Consider the following 26830-nt stretch of genomic DNA (forward strand, 5'->3'; position numbering starts at 1 on the left):
CTAATGGTAAATTGTGGGCACCACAATTGAAGAGAGATATTGACAAGCTGGAATGTGTCCAGAGGAGGGCGACTCAAATGATCAAGGGTTTGGAGAACAAGCCCTATGAGGAGCGGCTTGAAGAGCTGGGCACGTTTAGCCTAAAGAAGAGAAGGCTGAGAGGAGACATGATAACCATGTATAAATATGTGAGAGGAAGCCTCAGGGAGGAGGGAGCAAGCTTGTTTTCTGCTTCCCTGGAGACTAGGACGAATGAACAATGGCTTCAAACTACAAGAACGCAGATTCCATCTGAACATTAGGAAGAACTTCCTGACTGTGAGAGCCATTCAGCAGTGGAACTCTCTGCCCCAGAGTGTGGTGGAGGCTCCTTCTTTGGAAGTTTTTAAACAGAGGCTGGATGGCCATCTGTCAGGGGTGCTTTGAATGCAATATTCCTGCTTCTAGGCAGGGGGTTGGACTGGATGGCCCATGAGGTTGTGACTTATAAAGCCCTAAACAACTCCAGCCCAGTTTACCTGTCCGAACGGATTCTCCCCTATGAACCATCAAGGTTATTAAGATCCTCCGGGGGGGGGGGGGAGGGCTGCTCTCGGTCCCACCACCCTCGCAATCATGGTTGGTGGGGACGAGGGACAGGGCCTTCTCGGTGGGGGCTCCCCGGCTTTGGAACTCCCTCCCACTAGAGATTAGATCTGCTCCCTCCCTCCTGACTTTCAGGAAACTACTAAAGACCTGGCTCTGGAATGTGGTATTCGAGGACTGAATCTATAACCTCCGTCTACAAGGGAACTGTGACTATGACTATGACTATGACTATGACTGAATTGACGACTTGGCTTAGGTAATTGTGATGATGATGTTTTTATTGTACTTTATTGTACTATTTTAATCTGTAATGACGTTGCACTTTGTTGTACTTATATATTACTGTATTTGCATATATGTTGTAAACCGACCTGAGTCCCTCGTTGAGGTGAGAAGGTCGGTATAGAAAACTTCTAAATAAATAAATAAATAAATAAAGGGGGACTCAGGGTGGCCTCGCAACAGGCATTCATTCAATACCAATAATTTTGCAAGGCCAACAGTTTGTTCATCACAAGCACAACAACCCAAGAAATGACTATGTGCAGGGGCGGCTCAAGACGGTACGCAAATAACGCTTTTGCGTAGAGCGCGCGTCTCGGGGGGGGGGGGGGGCAGCGTGCGTCTCTCTCCCGGCGTTAGGAAGTGCGCGGGGAAGGAGGGGTGATGCAGGGCGCGCACTTCCTAATGCCGGGAGAAGGACGCACACTGGCGTTGCTGGGCGCTTGGGAAAAGAGGCCTCATGCAGGGAGCATGCCTTCCTCGCCAGGCTGGGTTCCCAAGCCTGGTGCCCAGCCTGGTGAGGAAGGCACACAGAGCAGTGGATGGGTGAGGGAGAAGCTGCTGAAATCTTCTTCGGCAGCGCCCTCCTCCTTCCCTCTCCGTTGCTCCATGCCTTCTTTGCCAAGCTGGGCTCCCAAGCCTGGCACTCAGCCTGGCGAGGAAGGCGCACAGAGCAGCGGAGGGACGAGGGAGAAGCTGCCGTTCTTCGGTAGCGCCCACCTCCTTGACTCTCTGTTGCTCCATGCCACAAAGTTTCGCTTCTTCACCAGGCTGGGCTCCCAAGCCTGGCACTCAGCCTGGCGAGGAAGGTGCACAGAGCAGCGGACGGGTGAGGGGGAAGCTGCCGAAGCCTTCTTTGGCAGCGCCCACCTCCTTGTCTCTCTGTTGCTCCATGCCTCAAAGTTTCCCTTCCTCGCCAGGCTGGGCTCCCAATCCTAGTGCCCAGCCTGGCGAGGAAGGAGCACAGAGCAGCGGAGGGGGAATCTGCCGCCGCTGAGGCCCTCTTCGTGCCCCGAAGGAGTATGTGTGTGTATATATTTATGTATAATTTTTCAATGATTGGGGGGGGGGGGGGCAAAATTCTGTTTGCTTACCCCTGAAAATTACCTGGGGCCGTCCCTGACTATGTGCTTTAATATCATCAGATGGTCGATACAAAAATCAAATAGACAATCAAGAACAGAAGAGCTCCATTCTCCCTGCAAAAACAAGACCAGGAGCAGATTGGGGCATCAACCACAAGTATCAAAAATTAAAAGTAAAGAAGAATACTAAACCGACTATCATGTCAAAATACAATCTGAAGAATATCCCCATAGCATTTAAAGACAATGTGAAAAATAGATTTGCACAATCAAGCCGGATACACCAGAAACCAGATGAATGACAGACTGAAACCGGGGATATTGTCACCATGCAACCCAATTTCTGTGTCCTTGTCTCACCTAGCACAGTGACAATGGCCTTAGCAGTCCTGACGGGCATGGTGAATATGGAACAGGTGTATTCTCCTTCGTCGGCCAGAGTTGCATTGTCGATACTGATGGTCAGCTCGTTGGGTGTTGACCTCTCCAATTGGATTCGAAGATCTCGCAATGCTAGGCAATCAGAGAAAGAAATACAATTCAATGAAGGGTTGGTTCCATCAACTTCACGTTATAGGTTTTCAGTGTAAAGCTTAAGGTAAAGGTCCCTGGTCGAAGCAGTCCCTGGTCAAAGTGGTCTCTGATCAAGTGGTCTTTCATCAATGTAGTCCCTGGTCAAAGTGGTCCCTAGTCAAGTGGTCCCTGATCAAGTGGTCTTCATCAATGTAGTCCCTGGTCAAAGTGGCCCCTGGTCAAAGTGGTCTCTGATCAAGTGGTCTTTCATCAATGTAGTCCCTGGTCAAAGTGATCCCTGATCAAGTGGTCTTTCATCAATGTAGTCCCTGGACAATGTAGTCCCTGGTCAAAGTGGTCCCTAGTCAAGTGGTCTTTCATCAATGTGGTCCCTGGTCAAAGTGGTCCCTGGTCAACTGGTCCCTTTTTTTGACCAGGAACCACTTGACCAGGGACTATTTCGACCAGGGGCCAACATTAGTACCAAAAAGGGTACAAATTAGTTTCTGGTCAACTTGAGATTCGGTTTGGTTATTTGGGGTGCTGATTCAGAAAATTGCATTGGATAGACCACATCAGATCTAGTTACCGATACAGAACATATGCCATCTAGTAGTCTCCATCTGCTCACCCAGAGAAAACCATATTTAATAATCTAGAGCTGATGTGGTAGTCGTAATTTTTCATGGGTAGTCAGCCTTTCCTCTTCCGACATCCCCGTTGCCTCGGCACTATAAAAGGGTTTTGCAAGACCAGTCGCTCTTGTTGCCACGTGGTTTCGAGGGAACGGTGTAGTAATGGTAAGGCAGCAGATCATATTTTCGTTGGAGCCCCCGGTGGCGCAGAGGGTTAAACCCCTGTGCCGGCAGGACTGAAGACCGATAGGTCACAGGTTCAAATCCGCGGAGAGGCGGATGAGCTCCCTCTATCAGCTCCAGCTCCTCATGCAGGGACATGAGAGAAGCCTCCCACAAGGATGATAAATACATCAAAATCATCAAGGTGTCCCCTGGGCAACGTCCCTGCAGACGGCCAATTATCTCACACTAGAAGTCACCCCTGACACGACCAAAAAATATTTTCGTTCATGTGGACCACTGGTGGTCCACGGACTAGAGGTCAGGAACCACTGATTCAGCTGTATCTTAATACTCTTACCTCTTTTTTCCCCAAAATAGAGTGTTTGCTGGGCAGGGTTGGACCACTGGAGTGAGGAATCATCGGGGTCTTCCACCTCACAGCGGAGGAACACCTTGGAGCCTGCTACTACGATTTCATCTGACGTCGTGGGTTGGCTTGCTGCAAAGAGACAAAGGAGGAATTGGTGCTATCAGAACACAAGGTAAGATCATCTGGAAATGTACTTTTTCAAAACCAATCACAGTCAGCTGTCCACATTTGCTGTAGTTAGGGGCACAGGACCTCTCTATGAATCTGTAGGTCCTCCAATATGACTTAATGGTCAACTTCTGCCATGGAGCCACAGTGGAGGACCTAGCGACCCTTAGAGAGAACATTTTACCCGACCCCAAGAACGATAAATCCTGCAAAAAGTCAAATTCACAAATGTGGAAGACCATCTATTATAGCAGGCTTGTTGTTGTTGTTGTTGTTGTTGTTGTTGTTGTTGTGTGCTTTCAAGTCATTTCAGGCTTAGGTTGACCCTGAGCGAGGGCCGTGTAAATGACCTTGGAGGGCCGTATCCGGCCCGCGGGCCTTAGTTTGAGGACCCCGGCATTATAGTGACACTTTAAAACTTTTTAATCTTAGTGTTCCAAACTAACCAAATAATTGCTTTTATAGATATCATAAAAAAAAAAAAAACAGAAAGTGCCAAGCCTTTGGTAAAAAATACCTTACTATTCTGAAACACATCAACCACATGTTGCACTCTGGCATTGAAACACCTTTTCACCCAGTACCACACCAGAAAGTACCACATAATACTATCTATCTATCTATCTATCTATCTATCTATCTATCTATCTATATTAGGCTTGGGCGGTTTCATTCGTTAATTTCGTAATTCGGTATTAATTCGTATTTAAATTAGCTTACGATCCGATATTGAGCCATTTTGGTATAGTGTGAGGAGTAATTAAGAATCGAAACAATTTTTCCAATTTTCGTAATTATTTCGTAATATAATATAATAATATATAATATATAATACAATATATTATAATAATATAATATAATAATATATAATATAATATATTATAATAAAATATACAATAATATAATATAATAATATAACAATATATAATATAATATATAATAATATAATATAATATAGTTGTTGTTTGTTTTATCACACCAACAGTCAACAACAGAGGAAGAGGGAAGCTTCAGAAGTTCCCCCTGTCCCGTTTGGAGGTTTTTTTAGCATATTGCGCAATCGCGTCCACCATTAACGAATCAATTCGAAATTTACGAAATTTCGTAAATTTCGAAATATTTTAAAGAAAAAAATCGGAATTCTTTAAAAAAATGAAAAGCAATGGACCCCCTAAAAACGAAACGAGTTTAGAAACAAATTTTTCCATTGTTACCCAAGCCTTATATATATATATATATATATATATATATATATATATATATATATATATAATGCTCTGTGCATAATGAGTGCCTTAAAAACAAAAGAACCAATGAACGAAATCACACCAAATTTGGCAACAAAGCGTCTCACAACACAAGGAGTGTCCATCACTCAAAAAAATATGATTTTGTCATTTGGGAGTTGTAGTTGCTGGGATTTATAGTTCACCTACAATCAAAGAGTATTCTGAACCTCATCAACGATGGAATTGAACTAAACTTGGCACACAGTTCTCTCATGACCAACAGAAAACACTGGAAGGGTTTGGTGGGCATTGACCTTGAGTTTGGGAGTTGTAGTTCATCTACATCCAGAGAGCACTGAGGACTCAAACAATGATGGATCTGGACCAAACTTGGCATGAATACTCAATATGCGCAAATACAAACACAGATGGAGTTTGGGGGAAACAGACCTTTACATTTGGGAGTTGTAGTTACTGGGATTTATAGTTCACCTACAATCAAGGAGTATTCTAAACCCCACCAACAACAGAATTGGGGCAAACTTCCCACACAGAACCCACATGACCATCTGAAAATGCTGTGTTTTCTGGTGGTCTTTGGTGACTTTTCTGACACCCCCTCGCAACCCCCCAAGGGATCCCCACCCCCACCCCCAGGTTGAGAAATGCTGCCTTAAGGCCATCCAGTCCAACTCCCTTCATCAGGGCAAGAAAACATAAAGCCCTCCTGACAAAGACCCATCCAGCCATAGATATAGATAAATATATATGATTCACACATAGACGCGCACACACACACACACACGTTTATGACAGATATAGTATCATAGATTGAAAGGGACCCCTAAAGAAGGACAAGTATATGTTGCATGTTCCAGAGTAGGCAAACCAGACAATCTTTACATCAGCACTGACAAAGAAACAACGAAAAATACTGTTTACCCACGAGGATAGAGAAATTACATATATTAGAAACTAACACTTTCTCATTACATTATTTTCCAGATCACCAGACTGGGCCACAGCAACGCGTGGCAGGGGACCGCTAGTAAAATATAAAATAGCAGTAATCCAAAACTGGCAAAGCACATAAAGTCAAGAGAACCAGAATCCACAGCAGTTATTCAGACATGAATCCCTATACCAGGAAACAGGACCTCCTTCCAAAGCAAACCCTTACAGGAACAAAGAGATGAGCGAGAACAGGAAACTTAGATCATGAACTTGAGAGCAGTAATAGGAAAATCATCCTTTAGCAGCATTCTCTCCTCTGAGAGGCTTGAAGCCAGACTACTTAATTTAAACCTGTTCAGGCACTCATGACATCATGCCGAATACACCTGGACTTCATGGTCTTCTCACAGATTCTGCGAGAATATCTAGTTTGTCTGTTGTTTTACTCCCTCTGTTCTCAGGCCTAATCTAGTTTCCTGAGAAAACTCCCCATCAGCCCAAGGACTTTCATTTTCCCCTGTTGCCTGGGAACCAAAACATTGGCCTCATCTGCCTGCAATTTACTCTGATCTGAGGCCTGCTATTCTCTCCGATCACACACACAGAGGTGGCCCTAGGTAATTTTCAACGGTAAGCAAACAGTATTTTGGCGCCCCCCCCCCCCAACCAATCATTGATATATATTTTCTGTTCATTGTGGGAGTTCTGTGTGCCATATTTGGTTCAATTCCATCATTGGTGGAGTTCAGAATGCTCTTTGATTGTAGGTGAACTATACATCCCAGTAACTACAGTTGCTGCACTTGCTCCCTTGCCTGGCCCGCTTTGGGTCCGAATGCGTGCCAGAAGACCCCAGCGTGTGCACCAAAAGTCACCTCTTCTCCTGACTTTCTCCTCAGCCATTGGGACAGAGAGAGAGAGAGAGAGAGAGACAGAGGTGGAGATGCCCACCTTTCCTGAAGGTAGGCGCAAAAACAAAGGAGGGAGCGGAGGTGGGAGATACCTCCAGCCGGAGGGTCTCTCTCTCTCTCTCTTGGTCCCAATGGCTGAAGAGAAAGTCAGAAGAGGCGACTTTTGGTGCGCATGCTGGGGTGTTCAAACACGCCTCCGGACCCAAAGCGGGCCAGGCGTGGTGGCTCCGCCCCTTGGCTCACCTGCAGATTGGGGAGAGGAGAGGAGGCGGGTGGAGCGCCGGGGGATCAGGAAAGGGAGCCAGTCATGGGGAATGGATCGAACGTGGAGAACGATTGAGCGCCGGCTCTGCTCGCTCACCCGGTGGCCGAGTGGAGCAGGAACGAGAGGGGCTAGGCGAGGCTCAGGGGCCCGGCCCCTTTGGGAAGAGGATCGTCCGGCAGCGAGGAAAGAAAGCCGAGGCTCCCCCCAGACTGCTAGGGCTGTTGTGAGCTGAGGGGGCGCTCCTCAAGTGGTGGTCGAGTGGCATTTACAGAGGCGCCTCTGCGCCCCTGGCAAAAAAAAGGTGTCCTGCAACCGCTTACTTCGCGTAATGGATGAGCCGCCCCTGCACACACAGATTGCTCATTTTGAAACCCAACTTCTCCCTCATCTTCTGACAAATCCTTGGACTCTTGCTGTGCTGGAACACTATATTGACTACATTACAACCATCAAAAAACTAAGTTACTGCAAAAAGTTATTTAACGATAAGTCTGTTATGATACATAATGTGTCACTTCCAAGATCTAGATCATTTCTAGCACATCACAAATTTCATGCAATGCATCTGGGCACATCTGACTCCATAGGGACAGTGGAGCTCACATGATGGAATGACTCATCTATATAACTAAATGTCTTGCATATAAAAGAAGTACAGCAGGTAAATGGTCATCCTCCATGTTAGGTTTCTATCTCAAAAGAACACATATTTTAATGGAGGAAGGTTCTTTTCCCCAAACTTAATCACTTCAGTGATATCGACACTAAGAACAGCCTGTTCCGTTCTATATTTAATGCTTCAGAATAGCAAAACTCAAAGAACTAGCAGAAGATAACTGATCAGAAAGAGTGGAAAGGGAGGTCAGTTTTCATGTTGCAAATTCAAGATGGGAGCGTTTTGCAGGATTGGTGGGCGGATATTTGGCTAGGTTCTGGGCCGACGTATTCAGTCCGCTTTCTTCCCTTCCTTGCCTCCAGCAACCCAAGTACGGAAGAGCCAAGTGGCACTGAAAAAGAGTACAGATACTCAAGAATTCAACTGAACTTTGCATGCTCTGCGGCCATCAGCAGCAGCAACATATTAAAAATGTGCTTTCAGCACGGATACCCTGTAGTGCGCTGAACCAAAGAACCTCTCCCTTTCCCACTCTGTTGACTTTGTTGTCTCTCTGCTCCGTGGGTGTCTCTACCAAGCACATTCTCTTCTGCCTTGTTAGACCAGAGGATGGGATGGGGGGGGGGGTCATGTGCCCAAGTTTCTCTCCTCCTTCACTTGCCTGGTTGACCAAAGTGAAAAGTGGCTAGAGAAGGGAAAGAGGACCTTTGGCAGATATCATTAGTACGGCGCATTAGCTGGTCAAAACTGGGCCAGAGTGAAAAGAGAGGGGGCCAGGAGACAGTTCCATTTTGTCTCCTGCATATGTCATCCATTGGGGACCCCTCCCCTCAGCACCAACTGCTGCTCTGGGCCAGAGTGAAGAGAGAGGGGGCCAAGAGACAGTTCCATCTTGTCTCCTGCATATGTCATCAGCTGGGGACACCTCCCCCCAGGACCAACTGCTGCTCTGGGCCAGAGTGAAGAGAGAGGGGGCCAGGGGACAGTTCCATCTTGTCTCCTGCATATGTCATCAGCTGGGGATCCCTCCCCCCAGCACCAACTGCTGCTCTGCTGCTCTGTCTCCTGCATAAGTGAAGAGAGAGGGAGCCAGGGGATAGTTCCATCTTGTCTCTTGAATATGTCATTAGTTGGGGATCCCTCCCTTCAGCACGAACTGCTGCTCTGGGCTATAGTGAAGAGAGACGTGGCGGGGGACAGTTCCATCTTGTCTCCTGCATATTTCATCAGTTGGGGTCCCTTCCCCCCAGCACCAATTGGCGCTCTGGGCCAGAGTGAAGAGAGAGGGGGCAGGGGACAGTTCCATCTTGTCTCTTGCATATGTCATCAGTTGGGAACCCCTCTCCCCAGCACCAACTGCTGCTCTGCGCCAGAGTGAAGAGAGAGGGACCAGGGGACACTTAAATCTTATCTCCAGCATATGTCATCAGTTGGGGAACCCCCGCCCCAGCACCAACTGCCTCTTTGGGCCAGAGTAAAGAGAGAGGGGGGCCAGGGGACTGTTCCATCTTGTCTCCTGCATATGCCATCCGCTGGGGACACCTCCCCCCAGCACCAACTGCCGCTCTGGGCCAGAGTGAAGAGAGAGGGGGCCAGGGGACAGTTCCATCTTGTCTCCTGCATATGTCATCAGTTGGAGACCCCTCTCCCCAGCACCACCTGCTGCTCTGGGCCAGAGTGAAGAGAGAGGGGGCCAGGGGACAGTTCCATCTTGTTTCCTGCATATGTCATCAGTTGGAGACCTCTCTCCCCAGCACCACCTGCCGCTCTGGGCCAGAGTGAAGAGAGAGGGGGCCAGGGGACAGTTCCATCTTGTCTCCTGCATATGTCATCAGTTGGAGACCCCTCTCCCCAGCACCACCTGCCGCTCTGGGCCAGAGTGAAGAGAGAGGGGGCCAGGGGACAGTTCCATCTTGTCTCCTGCATATGTCATCAGTTGGAGACCCCTCTCCCCAGCACCACCTGCCGCTCTGGGCCAGAGTGAAGAGAGAGGGGGCCAGGGGACAGTTCCATCTTGTCTCCTGCATATGTCATCAGTTGGAGACCCCTCTCCCCAGCACCAACTGCCGCTCTGGGCCAGAGTGAAGAGCGAGGAGGCCAGGGGACAGTTCCATCTTGTCTCTTGCATGTGTCATCAGTCGGGGATCCCTCCGCCCAGCACCAACTGCCGCTCTGGGTCAGAGTGGAGGGGAGCCAGGGGATAGTTCCACCTTGTTTCCTGTGCTATGCTAATAGTATAATATAATATAATACAATATAATACATTGTATATACATATAATATTCATAATACTATAATGTAATACAATATAATTCTAATAATAATATGACATTATAATTAATAACTTTATATTACTAATAATATTACAATATAATGGTACAGTACGATATAGCAATATATAATACTGATATTGTACTATGCTAATAATATAATATATTGTATGTATATATATCTTGTAAGCCCCTCTGAGTCCCCTTCAGGGTGAGAAGGGCGGCATAGAAATGTCGTAAATAAATAAATAAACATCCTTCTCCCATCAGAACAAGCAAGCCCTTGTCTGGGCTAAGCGGCCCCCGCATCTCAAGGCATGCACACTTGTTGAGATTCAGCACAATGCCCTGTACAATCGGCCACGCACCAGGGCATCAAAAGCGCTTCATAGGACGAGGCGAAAGGGCTCAGGAATGCGCCAGAGTGGGTGCTTTGATGTTTCCTTCTGAACCCCCTAATTCATAAGAACATAGGGAGATAAGATTTGGCATCCTGTTCCTGACAGTGGCGAACTTCATGTTCCCAGAAAAGCTTGAAGTCAAATCTATGGGGAAGTTTTTCAGTTGCTACTCCTTCCCCAAATGGATATTGCAGAACTTACTTGCATGGCTCAGTGTTTTTATGAGTGATGGTCACTTGTTGGCCTGAGAGGTGTGTTGTGTCCAAATTTGGTGACAATTCGTTCAGTGTTTTTTGAGTTATGTTAATCCCACAAACTAACATTACATTTTTATTTGTATAGATATCATATCATAACATTTTGGGGGCTCCACAAGAAACTTTTGCTTCAAAATGGGTTCTATGTCTTAAAAAGTCTGAGAGCCCCTGCTGTGGAGAATTTCTGCTCCAAACCGGATGTGGAATAAGTCGCCAGTTTAGATAAGCCTTTATAGGCAAATGAATGATGAGAGAGCGAAATTCCATTTCAAATAACTGTGTCTAATAAAGACCAAAGAGGAATCCTGTGGATCACATCAAATGTCCATCTGAACCATCATATCGAGGCCAATCAGATGCTTGGCATGGCAGTGGCAGCTATCTCCTACTGCAATATCCTACTCAAAGGTTTTGCCAGCTTGTCATTTGACTTGCCTGTGTGAATGCTAACAAGCCAAATCTATATTCAGGCCTGGTTCTATTTCCAAAGATAGTTCCTATTTCCTATTGTATCTCGCAGGCCAGGGCCCCATTGTCATCTGTTTTTTGGGGACATTGTACTGAATTGTTCTCAAGGTGATTGGTGATCATGTATTCAGCTCCTTCTGCAGTTTCCGAGTGGGGAAATGAATGCATCTGGCCTCCAAGAACATCAATGTAAATGCATGCATATGTACACCAAGGCATCATGCAGGGCTTAGTTGGTGGTGTAACACAGCTGTAATGTTCATTTGTGGGATTAACATAACTCAGAAACCACTGGACAAATTCACACCAAATTTGGACACAAGACACCTATCAGACCAATGAGTGTCCATCTAGATATATAAAAATGTTCTGTTCGTTTTGAGTGACACCATAACTCAAAAACCGCTGGACGCATGGCTGCCAAATTTGGCCACAAGACACCTACTAACCCAAGGAGTGACCAACAGTCAAAAAATTGATTTTGTCATTTGGGAGTTGTAGTTGCTGGGATGTATAGTTCACCTACAATCAAAGAGCATTCTGAACCCCACCAACGATGGAATTGTACCAAACTTGGCACACAGTTCTCCCATGACGAACAGAAAATACTGGAAGGGTTTGGTGGGACCAAACTCTACATGAATACTTAATATGTCCAAATGTGAACACTGGAGTTTGGGGAAAATACAATCTTGACATTTGGGAGTTGTAGATGCTGGGATTGATAGTTCACCTACAATCACAGAGCATTCTGAACCCCACCAATGATAGAAATGGGCCAATCCTCCTACACAGAACCCCCATGTGGGCCACAACAACGCATGGCAGGGGACGGCTAGTTATTCATAAAAACACTGAAAAACACAGCGTAAGAGACTAAAAAAGTAAAAAAAAAACATTACAATTCATGCACAAAACCACATAGATACACATGGACACATACGTACACACAAAAAAACACAAATACACAGACTGGGCCACAGCAACACGTGGCAGGGGATGGCTAGAATATAAATAATAATGTAAGGTTCATTTGTGGGGTTAACATAACTCAAAAACCACTGGATGAACTGACACCAAATTTGGACACAAGACACCTAACAACCGAATGTATGTCTTTCACTCAAAATTTTTTGATTTTGTCATTTGGGAGTTATAGTTGCTGGGATTTATAATACACCTACAATCAAAGAGCATTCTGAACTCCACCAATGATGGAATTGAACCAAACTTGGCACACAGAACTCCCATGACCAACAGAAAAGACCGGGAGGGCTTGGTGGGCAATGACCTTGAGTCTGGGAGTTGTAGTTCACCTACATCCAGAGAACACTGTGGACTCAAACAATGATAGATCTGGGCCAAACTTGGCATGAATACTCAATATGCCCAAATGTGAACACATGTGGAGTTTGGAGGAAATAGACCTTGACATTTGGGAGTTGTAGTTGCTGGGATTTATAGTTCACCTACAACCAAAGAGCATCCTGAACTCCACCAACAATGGAATTGAACCATGATCATCAGAAAATACTGGAAGGGTCTGGTGTGTGTTGACTTTGGGAGTTGTAGTTCACCTACATCCAGAGAGCACTGTGGACTCAAACTATGATAGATCTGGGCCAAACTTGGCACGAATACTCAATATGCCCAAATGTGAACACAAGTGGAGATTGGGGAAAACAGACCTTGACATTTGGGAGTTGTAGTTGCTGGGATTTATAGTTCACCGACAATCAAAGAGCATTCTGAACCCCACCAACGATAGAACTAGGCCCATGACCAATAGAAAATACTATGTTTGCTGATGGTCTTTGGTGATTCTCTGACAACCCTTCATGACCCCCCTCCCAGGAGTCTCGACCCCCAGATTTGGAAACGTTGCTCTAAACCAGAGGTCCTCAAACTCTCTAAACAGAGGGCCAGGTCACAGTCCCTCAAACTGCTGGAGGGCCGGATTATAATTTGAAAAAAACATGAATGAATTCCTATGCATACTGCATATATCTTATTTGTAGTGCAAAAAACACTGAAAAACAATACAATAATTAAAATGAAAAACAATTTAACAAATATAAGCTTATATTAATATTTGAATGGGAAGTGTGGGCCTGGGATTGTTGTTGTTGTTTGCTTTCAAGTCATTTCAGACTTAGGTTGACCCTGAGCGAGGGCCGGGTAAATGACCTTGGAGGGCTGTATCCGGCCCGCGGGCCATAGTTTGAGGACCCCTGCTCTAAACATTAGTACAACTTGATGATTGAATTTTATTGTTGAGTAAAGACCTTAGGTCCTAGTTAGTTTGCACAGAAAGGCTTCCAGCATCTCCAGAAGATCCCAGCAAAGACTCATCTCAGAAATTCTGGAAATGTGTTGGAGGCAGTGAGTCAAGCAGGAATCAAAGAAGCATATAATGCCCTGGAAGTGAGTTGGTAGAAGGGTAATAAACATTACATTTCAATTACCGGAGCATTGCTTGCCTGCAGGGATCTACCTGACCTCCTCCTGACCTGTACACTCCTACGGTGAAGAAGTGGAGATGGCATGGAGCGAGTACACTGGCTTGAAGCCATAACGCTCATCAGGAGCAGGTCTTCTACAATATTAATGGGTCGAAATGGCCCATTCCCATGAAATCACTTTTCCTTGTAGTGAAGACAGCAGACAATCACATAGTGCAGTGTTTCTCAACCTCATTCTAATGCCGCAACCCCTTCATACAGTTCCTGTTCCGTCTTCCAGGAGCATAGTTTGCATTACCTTTTAGTTGCATGGGATAGTGTTCTTTTGCATTTCCCCGGGGTGCTGCAGACCCAGCAGCAGCCTGGAAGTTAAACAGTATCGGAGTCTGCAAAGCCAGCCTACAGGCCTTTTTTTGCAGCTATTGGTTTAGAAAGTATCTCTTTGGATTTAGAAACCGCCTTTTTTCCTGGGCTGAGATCTCCATTTTGGAATCTTCCCTGCCTCCTTCAGTGTAGAGAAAGAAAGCTTCAGATGTGCTGTTGGTCAGGCAGGTAACTCTGAAAAAACCATTGTAAGAACTATTGAGCTATATAGATAAAGAAGCTGATTGAGTAATATTGGGTCTGATTGAGAAATAGATAGCTAGAATCATAGAATCATAGAATCAAAGAATCAAAGAGTTGGAAGAGACCTCATGGGCCATCCAGTCCAACCCCCTGCCAAGAAGCAGGAATATTGCATTCAAATCACCCCTGACAAATGGCCATCCAGCCTCTGTTTAAAAGCTTCCAAAGAAGGAGCCTCCACCACACTCCGGGGCAGAGAGTTCCACTGCTGAACGGCTCTCCCAGTCAGGAAGTTCTTCCTCATGTTCAGATGGAATCTCCTCTCTTGCAGTTTGAAGCCATTGTTCCGCGTCCTAGTCTCCAAGGAAGCAGAAAACAAGCTTGCTCCCTCCTCCCTGTGGCTTCCTCTCACATATTTATACATGGCTATCATATCTCCTCTCAGCCTTCTCTTCTTCAAGCTAAACATGCCCAGTTCCCTAAGCCGCTCCTCATAGGGCTTGTTCTCCAGACCCTTGATCATTTTAGTCGCCCTCCTCTGGACACATTCCAGCTTGTCAATATCTCTCTTGAATTGCGGTGCCCAGAATTGGACACAATATTCCAGATGTGGTCTAACCAAAGCAGAATAGAGGGGTAGCATTACTTCCTTAGATCTAGACACTATGCTCCTATTGATGCAGGCCAAAATCCCATTGGCTTTTTTTGCTGCCACATCACATTGTTGGCTCATGTTTAACTTGTTGTCCACGAGGACTCCAAGATCTTTTTCACACGTACTGCTCTCGAGCCAGGCATCGTCCCCCATTCTGTATCTTTGCATTTCATTTTTTCTGCCTAAGAGATTGAGATTGAGTAGTATCGGGTCTGATTGAGATATAGATAGTAATTGAGTTACATATAGAAAGATAGATTGAGTTATATAGATAAAGAAGCTTATTGAGTTATAGATAGATATTGAGTCATTCAGTATTATTGAGCATTACTTCATCTCCAAAGCTAACCTTGAGCTATAGAAAGGGGAAAAAACCCTGTTTTTTTCTAACCATAGCAGCTCAGGGTTAGCGTGAAAAGATCCCTGGATTTTTTTCTACCATTTGGGAAAAAGTTACCTCAGTAACTGAAGGAAAGTAAAGAAAGATCATCTCTATGGTTTCACCAATTGACTGTTTTGTTTGTAACTTTGGCAAGCTGTGCCAAGTCTGCAAGGACTTTGAGAAATAAATATTCTGTTTTGGTGTTCAAAACCTGTAGTAGCCTCAGTTGCTGGGAATCTCAAGCTTCTAAAGAAAGACCCCTGCGGTCCGCCCAGACAAAGAGAGAAGCACATCTTAGTTTTATTTTTATAGGATCTGGGTGTGACGGCACAGTTCCTCAGGTTGTGTTGACCCCCAACCATAACATTATTTTCATTGCTCCTTCATAACTGTAATTTCTGTGTAGTCTGACATGGTGGTTGTGAGAGTGGTCCAGCATATCCGTGGACAAGTCTACATAGGGACCACCAAACGCAGCATTGCCCAAACAAGAATCAAGGACCACGAAAGGCACTGCAGACTCCTTCAACCAGAGAAATCAGCCATAGCAGAGCACCTGATGAACCAACCTGGACACAGCATTTTCTTTGAGAACACAGAAATGCTGGACCACTCTCACAACCACCATGTCAGACTACACAGAGAAGCCATTGAAGTACACAAGCATGTGAACAATTTTAACAGAAAGGAGGAAACCATGAAAATGAGCAAAATCTGGCTACCAGTATTAAAACACTCTAAAATTACAACAGCACAACAACAGAGAGGAAACAAACAAGGACATCTAATCACCTCTCAACAAAAGATTGCTCCATGCACTGCCAGGCCATCAAATGCTAATCAAGGTGGTCAGTTGAAACATTCACAACTAGCTCCAGCAGACAAGAGTCCTTTGTCCCACCCTGGTCATTCCACAGATATATAAACCCCTTATCCTAGTTCAAACAGACCTCACTACCTCTGAGGTTGCTTGCCATAGATGCAGGCGAAATGTCAGGAGAGAATGCCTCTAGACCATGGCCATATAGCCTGAAAAAACCTACAACAACCCAATAATAATATTTTTATTATGTTTATTACATTTATTTATATCCTATTTTTTCTCACCACGAAGAAAACTATTTGTTTTTGTCCTCTTTTCTGTTGTCTTAGATCAGCGTTTCTCAACCTGGGGATCGGGACCCCTGGGGGGGTCGCGAGGGGGTGTCAGAGGGGTCACCAAAGACGATCAGAAAACGCAATATTTTCTGTTGGTCATGGGGGTCTCTGTGTGGGAAGTTTGGCCCAATTCTATCATTGGTGGGGTTCAGAGTGCTCTTTGATTGTAGGTGAACTATAAAACCCAGCAGCTACAACTCCCAAATGTCAAGTCTATTTCCCCCAAATTCCACCAGGGCTGACATGCGGGCATATTGAGTATTCACGCCAAGTGTGGTCCAGATCCATCATTGTTTGATTCCACAGTGCTCTCTGGATGTAGGTGAACTACAACTCCCAAACTCAAGGTCAATGTCCACTAAACCCTTCCAGTATTTTCTGTTCGTCATGGGAGCTCTGTGTGCCAAGCTTGGTTCAATTCCATTGTTACTGGAGTTCAGAATGCTCTTTGATTGTAGGTGAACAATAAATCCCAGCAACTACACTCCTACATGTCAAGTCTATTTTCCCCAAATTTCACCAGTGTTGGCATGTGGGCATAGTTTGGTCTAGATCCATCATTGTTTGAGTCCGCAGTGCTCTCTGGATGTGGGTGAACTACAACTCCCAAACTCAAGGTCAATGTCCACTAAACCCTTCCAGTATTTTCTGTTCGTCATGGGAGCTCTGTGTGCCAAGCTTGGTTCAATTCCATCATTACTGGAGTTCAGAATGCTCTTTGATTGTAGGTGAACAATAAATCCCAGCAACTACACTCCTACACGTCAAGTCTATTTTCCCCAAATTTCACCAGTGTTGGCATGTGGGCATAGTTTGGTCCAGATCCATCATTGTTTGAGTCCACAGTGCTCTCTGGATGTAGGTGAACTACAACTCCCAAACTCAAGGTCAATGTCCACCAAACCCTTCCAGTATTTTCTGTTGGCCATGGAAGTTCTGTGTGCCAGGTTTGGTTCAATTCCATCATTGGTGGAGTTCAGAGTTCAGGTGAACTATAAATCCCAAATGTTAAAATGTTAAAATCAATCCCCCCCCCCCCAGCCCCACCAGTAGCAACAAAAATAATTTTAGTTTTGGGGGGTCACCACAGCATGAGGAACTGTATTAAGGGGTCACAGCATTAGGAAGGTTGAGAAACACTGTCTTAGATAAATCCTTGTGTTCTCATTTGCAGTCAACGCATACTTTCCCATCCCCACATTACTTTGTGATTCCTTCTTTTTAAAGCCCACATAAACATTCAGGTGGACTCACACCCATTTTTGGATCCAATTTCCTCTAATATACGTCAGGGTTGCTGACGGCTGCCTCCTTTGTCTCCTCTTTCCCTTGAGGTGCCCGTTCTTATTGGAGGACTGTATTGCAAAACCCAGAGAAGTGTGACAAACAAAGTGGGGGAGAGACTGCAAAGTGTTCCCACTTCCCATATTAGTTTGGGAAGTGCAAATTAAATTGCATCGTATCCGAACGCGAAGCAAACAAATCTATCTTCCTTTCCTAATTGCGACTAGAGTCTGTAAAGAATTTTGTATCAGTTTGTTTTTTTCCCCAAACCGATCTGATAGATGTGAGAGAAAGCAAAACTGACAGATTTGCCCAAGTCTAATTACAACCCAGTGTCTCCAACCTCAAGATTTGAATAGCTATTCATCTGTTTGATCAGCTCTGCCTCCTCATTTGCATATCCCCGCCCCTCGTTCTGTTCCTGCTCGGTGTAATGCAACCGTACGTACCTACACTGAAAACCAATTAGTGGTTGTTCAAAAATCTGGTAGTAAACTGAGTGCTGATCCTTATGTACCCAAAACAAATAAGTACCAATCACATTGGAGAAGGCTATTGGCAAGACAGTCTTCTCCAATAAGAATAATGTGTGGTGACTGGCACACTGGGTACAGTGTCTAAAGACCTTGGCCTGCACTTAAACACAATTGGCACTGCCAGCTGCAGAAAGCCACCTTACTGGGATCTGCATGCATTATTTGCCGATACATCACACAGTCCTAGACACTTGGGAAGTCTCCGACGTGTGATCCAATACAACAGCCGGCAGAGTGTCTGCTGTGGACTCATCTTGTGGTGTTTCAAAGAATAATAATAATAATAATAATAATATCCGACATGTGATCCAATACAACAGCCAGCAGAGTGATCTTGTCTGCTGTGGACTCATCTTGTTGTGTTTCAAATAATAATAATAATAATAATAATAATAATAATAATGTCCGACGTGTGATCCAATACAACAGCCAGCAGAGTGATCTTGTCTGCTGTGGACTTATCCTGTTGTGTGCCATCACACCCAGATCCTATAAAAATAAAACTAAGATGTGCTTCCCTCTTTGTCTGGGAGGACCGCGGGGATCTTTCTTTAGAAGCTTGAGATTCCCAGCAACTTTATTTCTCAAAGTCCTTGCAGACTTGGTACAGCTTGTCAAAGTTACAAACAAAACAGTCAATTGGTGAAACCATTGAGATGATCTTTCTTTCTTTTTTCCTCTAGTCGTTGAGTTGCCTTCCTCCAAATGGTAGAAAAAATCCTGAGATCTTTTTACCCCAACCTTGAGTTACTATCTTTTAGAAAGATTTGTTACAAACAAAACAGTCAATTGGTGAAACCATAGAGGTGATCTTTCTTTTTTCCCCTCTAGTCGCTGAGTTGCCTTCCTCCAAATGGTAGAAAAAATCCTGAGATCTTTTTACCCCAATCCTGAGTTACTCTCTTTTAGAAAACGTAGGCCTTCCCTATTCCAGCCCAAGATTAGTTTTGGAGATGAAGCAAACAGTGTTCAATAACTATCTCAATAGTCATTTATACTAAATAGCTCAAAATCTCAATATGCTAAGACTCAATTGCCTTTCTTAATGCTGAACGACGAATAGTTTTATATAATGTGGTTTGTTTACTTCGTGTGTTTAACGGTAACAATTGTTTTAATTGTTTTAACTATGACTTTATTATGTGTAACTGTAATTGTATAGGCATCAAGGGGTGCCTTGTTGTGTAAGCCGCCCTGAGTCCCCCCTCGGGGGTTGAGAAGGGCGGGGTAAAAGTAACGGAAATAATAAAATAATAAAATAAATAATTAATAACTCAATTTGGCTCAATCAGTACCAATCACGTTGGAGAAGGCTATTGGCAAGATAGTCTTCTCCAATAATAATAATGTGCCGTCACACCCAGATCCTATACAAATAAAACTAAGATGTGCTTCTCTCTTTGTCTGGGTGGACCGCGGGAGTCTTTCTTTAGAAGCTTGAGATTCCCAGCAACTGAGGCTACTACAGGTTTGAACACCAAAACAGAATATTTATTTCTCAAAGTCCTTGCAGACTTGACACAGCTTGTCAAAGTTACAAACAAAACAGTCAATTGGTGAAACCATCAAGATTATCTTTCTTTCTTTTTTCCTCTAGTCGCTGAGTGGCCTTCCTCCAAATGGTAGAAAAAGTCCTGAGATCTTTTTACCCCACCCCTGAGTTACTATCTTTTAGAAAGCGTAGGCCTTCCCTATTCCTGCCCAAGGTTAGTTTTGGAAATGAAGCAAACAGTGTTCAATAACTATCTCAATAGTCATTTATACTAAATAGTAGGGCTGGGCAACCACTGAAAAATTTGTTTCTAAACTCGATTCGTTTTTTGGGGTTTTTTGCGTTTCGATATTTAAAAGAATTCCGAATTTTTTCTTTAAAAAAGTTCGATATTTACGAAATTTCGTAAAATTATGAAACAAAACGAAACGATTACGAAACGAATACGAATCGATTCATTAATGGCGGACGCGACCGCGCAATATGCTAAAAAACCTCCATATGGGACCTCTCCCTCTGTCGTTGACTGTTGGTGTGATATTTATATTTTTTTTCACTGATTAAACAAACAACAACTATAAAACTTGCCCCAGACATGCGGAAATAATAACGAAACGATTTCGAAACGATTTCGAAACGAATACGAAACGAATACGAAGCAATTACGAAACGAATTGAAAAATTCGTTTCGTTTTTTAGATGCTCCTGAATGGTTCGTTATCGCTTCGTAACCAAAAAACCCCAAAAAAACGAATTTTTAACGAATTACGAAATTACGAAACGAAACCGCCCAGCCCTACTAAATAGCTCAAAATCTCAATATGCTAAGACTCAATTGCCTTTCTTAATAACTCAATGTGGCTCAATCAGTACCAATCACATTGGAGAAGGCTATTGGCAAGATAGTCTTCTCCAATAATAATAATGTGCCGTCATACCCAGATCCTATAAAACTAAAACTAAGACGTGCTTCTCTCTTTGTCTGGGTGGATCGCGGGAGTCTTTCTTTAGAAGCTTGTGATTCCCAGCAACTGAGGCTACTACAGGTTTACTAGGTTCTTGTGGGTTTTTTCGGTCTATAGGGCCATGTTCTAGAGGCATTTCTCCTGACGTTTCGCCTGCATCTATGGCAAGCATCCTCAGAGGTAGTGAGGTCTGTTGGAATTAGGACAATGGGTTTATATATCTGTGGAATGGCTGGGGTGGGGCAAAGAGCTCTTCCTTGCTAGAGCTAGGTGTGAATGTTTCAGCCTTCATTAGCATTTGAAGGCCTGCCTGAGCCTGGGAAAAAATCTCCTGCTGAGAGGTGTAAGCTGTGCCTGGTTGTTTCCTCTCTGCTTCATTAGCAGGGGTTGGACTGGATGGCCCATGAGGTCTCATCCAACTCTTTGATTCTATAATTCTATGATTCTACTAATTTTTTTTGTCGTGTCAGGAGCAACTTGAGAGACTGCAAGTCGCTTCTGGTGTGAGATAATTGGCCATCTCAAGGATGTTGCCCAGGGGACGCCCGGATGATTTGATGTTTTTATCATCCTTGTGGGAGGCTTCTCTCATGTCCCCGCATGAGGAGCTGGAGCTGATAGAGGGAGCTGGAGCTCATCCGCCTCTCCCTGGATTCGAACCTGCGACCTGTCAGTCTTCAGTCCTGCCGGCACAGGGGTTTAACCCATTGCGCCACCAGGGGCTCCATTACTACTACTACTACTACTATAATATAATTATATATTTATATTACATGTAATATTACTAATAATATTACAATATAATGGTATAATACAATATAGGTAAAGCTAAAGGTAGTCCCCTGACATTAAGTCCAGTCATGTCTGACTCTGGGGTGTGGTGCTCATCTCCATTTCTAAGCCGAAGAGCCGGCGTTGTCCATAGACACCTCCAAGGTCATGTGGCCGGCATGACTGCATGGAGTGCCGTTACCTTCCCGCCGGAGAGGTACCTATTGATCTACTCACATTTGCATGTTTTCAAACTGCTAGGTTGGCAGAAGCTAGGGCTGACAGCGGAAGCTCACGGCGCTCCCCGGAATCAAACCTGCGAAGTTTCGATCAACAAGCTCAGCAGCTCAGTGCTTTAACCCACTGCGCCACCGGGGGCACCGTAATACAATGTAGTAATGCTAATAATATAATATATTGTATGTGTATGTGTGTGTGTGTGTGTGTGTGTGTGTGTGTATATATATATATATATATATATATATATATATCTTGTAAGCCACTCTGAGTCCCCTTCGGGGTGACAAAGGTGGCATATAAATGTCATAAATAAATAAATAGGTCAACAGCATGCTAGACTATTAATGGTCAGGAGCTCACTCCAACCCATGTTGGTTTCGAACTCATGACCTCTCGGTCAGTAGTGATTAATGCAGCTGGCTACTAACTAGCTGGGCCACAGCCCGGTCCTTAGAGTAACTTTGGAGAGAGTGAAGAGAGGGAAGCCAGGGGACAGTTCCACCTTGTCTCCTGTGCTATTCTAATAATATAATGTAATATAATATAATATAATATATATACATATATTATTTATAATATTATAATGTCATACAATATAATACTAATAATACTAATAATATATTATTATTATATATTTATATTACATGTAATATTACTAATAATATTACAATATAATGGTATAGTACAATATAGTATAGTATTACAATATAATGGTATAGTACAATAGTACAATATAGTACAATATAGTAATGCTAATAACAGAGACGGCCCTGGGTAATTTTCAACGGTAATTTTGCCCCCCCCCCCCAACCAATCATTGATATATATTTCCTGTTCGTCGTGGGAGTTCTGTGTGCCATATTTGGTTCAATTCCATCATTGGTGGAGTTCAGAATGCTCTTTTTTTTTAGGTGAACTATACATCCCAGTAACTACAACTCGCATATGTCAAGGTCTATTTTACCCCAAGAGCACTCCAAGAGCGCCCCTGGGCAAAATCAACTTTACTGCAAATGCTTACTTTGCGTAATGGGTTGAGCCTCCCCTGGCTAATAATATAATATACTGTATGTATATATATATTGTAAGCCACCCTGAGTCCCCTTCGGGGTGAGAAGGGCGGCATATAAATGTTGTAAATAAATAAATAGGTCAACAGCAAGCTAAACTACTAATGGTCGGGAGCTCACTCCGACCCAGGATGGTTTCGAACTCATGACCTCTCTCGGTCAGTAGTGATTAATGCAGCTGGCTACTAACTAGCCGCACCAAAGCCCGGTCCTTAGGGAAACTTTAGAGCATGGATAGAATAGAGCAGAATAGAGCCCCCCTCTCTTCACTCTCTCCAAAGTTTCTCTCCAATCTGCCTTGGTTAGACCACATCTGGAATAGTGTCCAATTCTGGGCACCACCATTGAAGAGAGATATTGACAAGCTGGAATGTGTCCAGAGCAGGGCGACTCAAATGATCAATGGTCTGGAGTACAAGCCCTATGAGGAGCAGCTAAAGGAGCTGGGCATGTTTAGCCTGAAGAAGAGAAGGCTGAGAGGAGATATGATAGCCATGTATAAATATGTGAGAGGAAGCCACAGGGAGGAGGGGGCAGGCTTGTTTTCTGCTGCCCTGGAAACTAGGATGCGGAACAATGGCTTCAAACTACAAGAAAGGGGATTCCATCTGAACATGAGGAGTGTAGTGGAGGTTCCGTCTTTGGAAGCTTTTAAACAGAGGCTGGATGGCCATCTGTCAGGGGTGATTTGAATGCAATATTCCTGCTTCTTGGCAGGGGGTTGGACTGGATGGCCCATGAGGTCTCTTCCAACTCTTTGATTCTATGATTCTATGATTATTATTATTATTCTATATCTTGTAAGCTACTCTGAGTCCCCTTCGGGGTGTCATAAATAAATAAATAGGTCAACAGCAAGCTAGACTATTGATGGTCAGGAGCTCACTCTGACCCAGGTTGGTTTCGAACTCATGACCTCTCAGTCAGCTGGCTAGTAAGTAGCTGAACCACAGCCCGGTTCTTAGAGAAACTTTGGAGAGAAACAACCAAATAGGGCAGAAGTCATTTTGGTCATCTCTCTTGTTGCGTTGAACCGAGCCTTTGGACTCCAGCAAGTCAAGTTGCGGAGTGCGCAGCGCACATATTAATGGCAAAATGATCTGTCTGAAACTCGGGAGCCGAAATTAATGACCTTATTTAAATCACCCATTTCAAATGAAGTCATTTCATTCCGAATGTAAAGCGCGAGGGGGGTGTCGGCACTTCACTTTCCGAGGCGCTCCACAAATTGGAAGGCCAAATGGAAAAACGAGCCTGGCTTTATGGAAGGGGGGAGATTGATAATGAGGCGAAGAGGCGAGGAACGACAGGGAAGGAGGAAGGAGATACGAGAGAGAGAAGGAGCCAAGCGTTGGGGGAAACCAGCCGCGATCAATGGAATAGAAGAGAGGCGAATCAATATCAGAGGGAGCTGTTGTGGGGAGAAGTCGGAAAAAATACCCCCAGAGGGAGAAAAGGAGCCAGTGAGCGAGATGGAGAATGCGTCAGATGTGGAAACAGAAGGAGAAACAATGACAGCGGCTATATTTTCGCCAAGGCAGGCAAAGAAAAGTCCCACCGGTTGATGGGCTCAAACCGTGGCCAAACGCTATTTGTATTGCTGTTGTTCTTTGCTATCGCAATGTAAGGCAGCCAAGCATGGCGGAATCAAACACAAAGTCTAAAGTCTGCCGAAAGGCAAGGTATTTTCTCATCTGATAAAAAAAGCACACACATATGAGGCAGTTCCTTCGAAACCTTTGGGAACTAGAAAATCCGATCAGGTGGAAATTATCAACAGAGTTCCAAATAGAGCTTGTGTGTGCCCCTGACATACTCCATCCCAAAGGTGGGTGCATCTACATTGTAGAAATTATTATTATTATTATTATTATTATTATTATTATTATTATTATTGTCATGTCAGGAGCAACTCGAGAAACTGCAAGTCGCTTCTGGTGTGAATGAATGCAGTTTGACACCACTTAACTGCCACATCTCAATGCTATGGAACGTGGGAGCTGTAGTTTAAGGGAGCGTTTCTCAACCTGGGGGTCGGGACCCCTGGTGGAGTCGCGAGGGGTGTCAGAGAGGTTGCCAAAGACCATCAGAAAACACAGGATTTTCTGTTGGTCATGGAAGTTGGCCCAATTCTATCGTTGGTAGGGTTCAGAGCGCTCTTTGATTGTAGGTGAACTATAAATCCCAGCAACTACAACTCCCAAATGTCACGGTCTATTATCTCTAACCTCCTCCAGTATTCACAGTTCGGCATGTTGAGTATTCGTGCCAAGTTTGGTCCAGATCCATCATTGTTTAAGTCCACAGTGCTCTCTGGATGTAGGTGAACTACAATTCCAAAACTCAAGGTCAATGCCCACCTAACCCTTCCAGTATTGTCTGTTTGTCATGGGAGTTCTGTGTGCTAAGTTTGGTTCAATTCTATCGTTGGTGGGTTCAGAATGCTCTTTGATTGTAGGTGAACTGTAAATCCCAGCAACTACAACTCCCAAATGTCAAGGGCTATTTTCCCCCAAACCCCACCAGTGTTCACATTTGGGCATATTGAGAATCCATGCCAAGTTTGGCACAGATCCACCATTGTTTGAGTCCACTGTGCCCTCTAGATGTAGGTGAACTACAACTCGCAAGCTCAAGGTCAATGCCCACCTAACCCTTCCAGCATTGTCTGTTCATCATGGGAGTTCTGTGTGCTAAGTTTGGTTCAATTCTATCGTTGGTGGAGTTCAGAATGCTCTTTGATTGTAGGTGAACTGTAAATCCCAGCAACTACGACTCCCAAATGTCAAGGTCTATTTCCCCCAAAACTTCACCGGTGTTCACATTTGGGAATATTGAGAATCCATGCCAATTTTGGTCCAGATCCGTCATTGTTTTAGTCTGGATGTAGGTGAACTACAACTCCCAAGCTCAAGGTCAATATCCACCAAACCCTTCTAGTATTTTCTGTTGGTCATGGAAGTTCCGTGTGCCAAGTTTGGTTCAACTCTATCATTTGTGGGGTTCAGAATGTTCTTTTATTGTAGATGAACTATAAATCCCAGCAACTCCAACTCCCAAATGTAAAGGTCTATTTTCCCCAAAACTTCACCGGTGTTCACATTTGGGCATATTGAGTATTCGTGCCAACTTTGGTCCACACCTATCATTGTTTGAGTTCACAGTGCTGTCTGGATGTAGGTGAACTACAACTCCCAAACTCAAGGTCAATGCCCACCAAACCCTTCCAGTATTATCTGTTGGTCATGGGAGTTCTGTGTGCTAAGTTTGGTTCAATTCTATCGTTGATGGGGTTCAGAGTCCATCTTTGATTGTAGGTGAACTATAAATCCCAGCAACTACTCAAATCGCAAGGTCTGTTTTCTCTGAACTCCACCACTGTTCACATTTGGGAATATTTGAATATTGAGTATCCATGCCAAGTTTGGTACAGATCCACCATTGTTTGAGTCCACAGTGCCCTCTAGATGTAGGTGAACTACAAATCCCAAGCTCAAGGTCAATGCCCACCTACCCTTTCCAGTATTATCTGTTGGTCATGGGAGTTCTGTGTGCTAAGTTTGGTTCAATACTATCATAGGTGGAGTTCAGAATGCTCTTTGATTGTAGGTGAATGATAAATCCCAGCAACAACGACTCCCAAATGTCAAGGTCTATTTCCCCCAAAACTTCACCGGTGTTCACATTTGGGAATATTGAGTATCCATGTCAAGTTTGGTCCAGATCCGTCATTGTTTTAGTCTGGATGTAGGTGAACTACAACTCCCAAGCTCAAGGTCAATATCCACCAAACCCTTCTAGTATTTTCTGTTGGTCATGGAAGTTCCGTGTGCCAAGTTTGGTTCAACTCTATCATTTGTGGGGTTCAGAATGTTCTTTTATTGTAGATGAACTATAAATCCCAGCAACTCCAACTCCCAAATGTAAAGGTCTATTTTCCCCAAAACTTCACCGGTGTTCACATTTGGTCATATTGAGTATTCGTGCCAACTTTGGTCCACACCTATCATTGTTTGAGTTCACAGTGCTGTCTGGATGTAGGTGAACTACAACTCCCAAACTCAAGGTCAA

At 44.3% G+C, this 26830-nt stretch overlaps 1 protein-coding gene across 1 annotated transcript in view; it reads right to left on the reverse strand.

Annotated features, from left to right (window-relative positions):
- CADM3 (cell adhesion molecule 3) overlaps positions 1 to 26830 on the reverse strand; it is a 196310-nt gene that overhangs the window by 19097 nt on the left and 150383 nt on the right. Inside the window, exons 2-3 of the mRNA XM_060758164.2 lie at positions 3627 to 3767; positions 2316 to 2468 (exon numbers count right to left, since the gene is read on the reverse strand). Coding sequence (XP_060614147.2) covers positions 2316 to 2468; positions 3627 to 3767 — 294 coding nt within the window. The remainder of the gene's footprint in view (positions 1 to 2315; positions 2469 to 3626; positions 3768 to 26830) is intronic.

The sequence above is a fragment of the Anolis sagrei genome, chromosome 12 (genome assembly GCF_037176765.1).
Source record: "Anolis sagrei isolate rAnoSag1 chromosome 12, rAnoSag1.mat, whole genome shotgun sequence".
Lineage (NCBI taxonomy): Eukaryota > Metazoa > Chordata > Lepidosauria > Squamata > Dactyloidae > Anolis > Anolis sagrei.